Raw genomic sequence first — 572 nt, forward strand, 5'->3', positions numbered from 1 at the left:
GTAGAAAGGCTGCCGAAAGGGAGGGAGGGAGGAAGGCGGCCAGTGGATTCCCGAGCCCCGGGCTGGCCGGGGGAAGCCGGAGCTGGGACTGAACCAGCATTCGAGGGTCCAACTGCCCCCCCCACCCCTTTCAGAGCCTTTTGGAAAAGCAAACGCAGCCAGACCTGCTGGCTGCAAGGGGGAGAGGAGCCCACTCCCCGTCCCTGCCGCCCCTCGGCACTGCGGCACGGAGCCGGCCCCGCATATAAGACGTAACAGGAGTCCCGGGTCCAGCTGAAAACCAAGCCAGAGTGACCCCGATGGCAAGACGATAATGTAATTCATCTCGCAGACACCCGGGGAGCTGGGTTTAAAAATACCCAGCATGGGGCCAGCCCTGGCCCCCAGGGGGTGGCACAGGCCCCCAGCCCACTCCAGGTGCCCAGGTGGGGTCTGCCGGGGAGCAGGGCTGTGCCAGGTCGCGGTGAGCTCGGTGGCTCCCTGGCTGCCACGCATGGCCAGGGGCAGGGGGCTGTGCTGGGGACATGGCAGCAGGGGACACCGGCTGTGCCGGCGGCAGCGTTCCCCTCCTG

The 572-nt window shown here is 67.3% G+C and overlaps 1 protein-coding gene across 1 annotated transcript in view; it reads right to left on the bottom strand.

The window, feature by feature from the left end:
• The window catches only part of NR4A1 (nuclear receptor subfamily 4 group A member 1), a 5,042-nt gene extending 4,718 nt beyond the window's left edge, over positions 1-324 (bottom strand). The window contains exon 1 of the mRNA XM_035890230.1: positions 208-324. Coding sequence (XP_035746123.1) covers positions 208-324 — 117 coding nt within the window. The remainder of the gene's footprint in view (positions 1-207) is intronic.
• Positions 325-572: the final 248 nt, after the last annotated feature.

Source organism: Egretta garzetta, unplaced genomic scaffold, assembly GCF_000687185.1.
Source record: "Egretta garzetta isolate BGI_Z169 unplaced genomic scaffold, ASM68718v1 scaffold1192, whole genome shotgun sequence".
NCBI classification, from domain to species: Eukaryota; Metazoa; Chordata; class Aves; order Pelecaniformes; family Ardeidae; genus Egretta; species Egretta garzetta.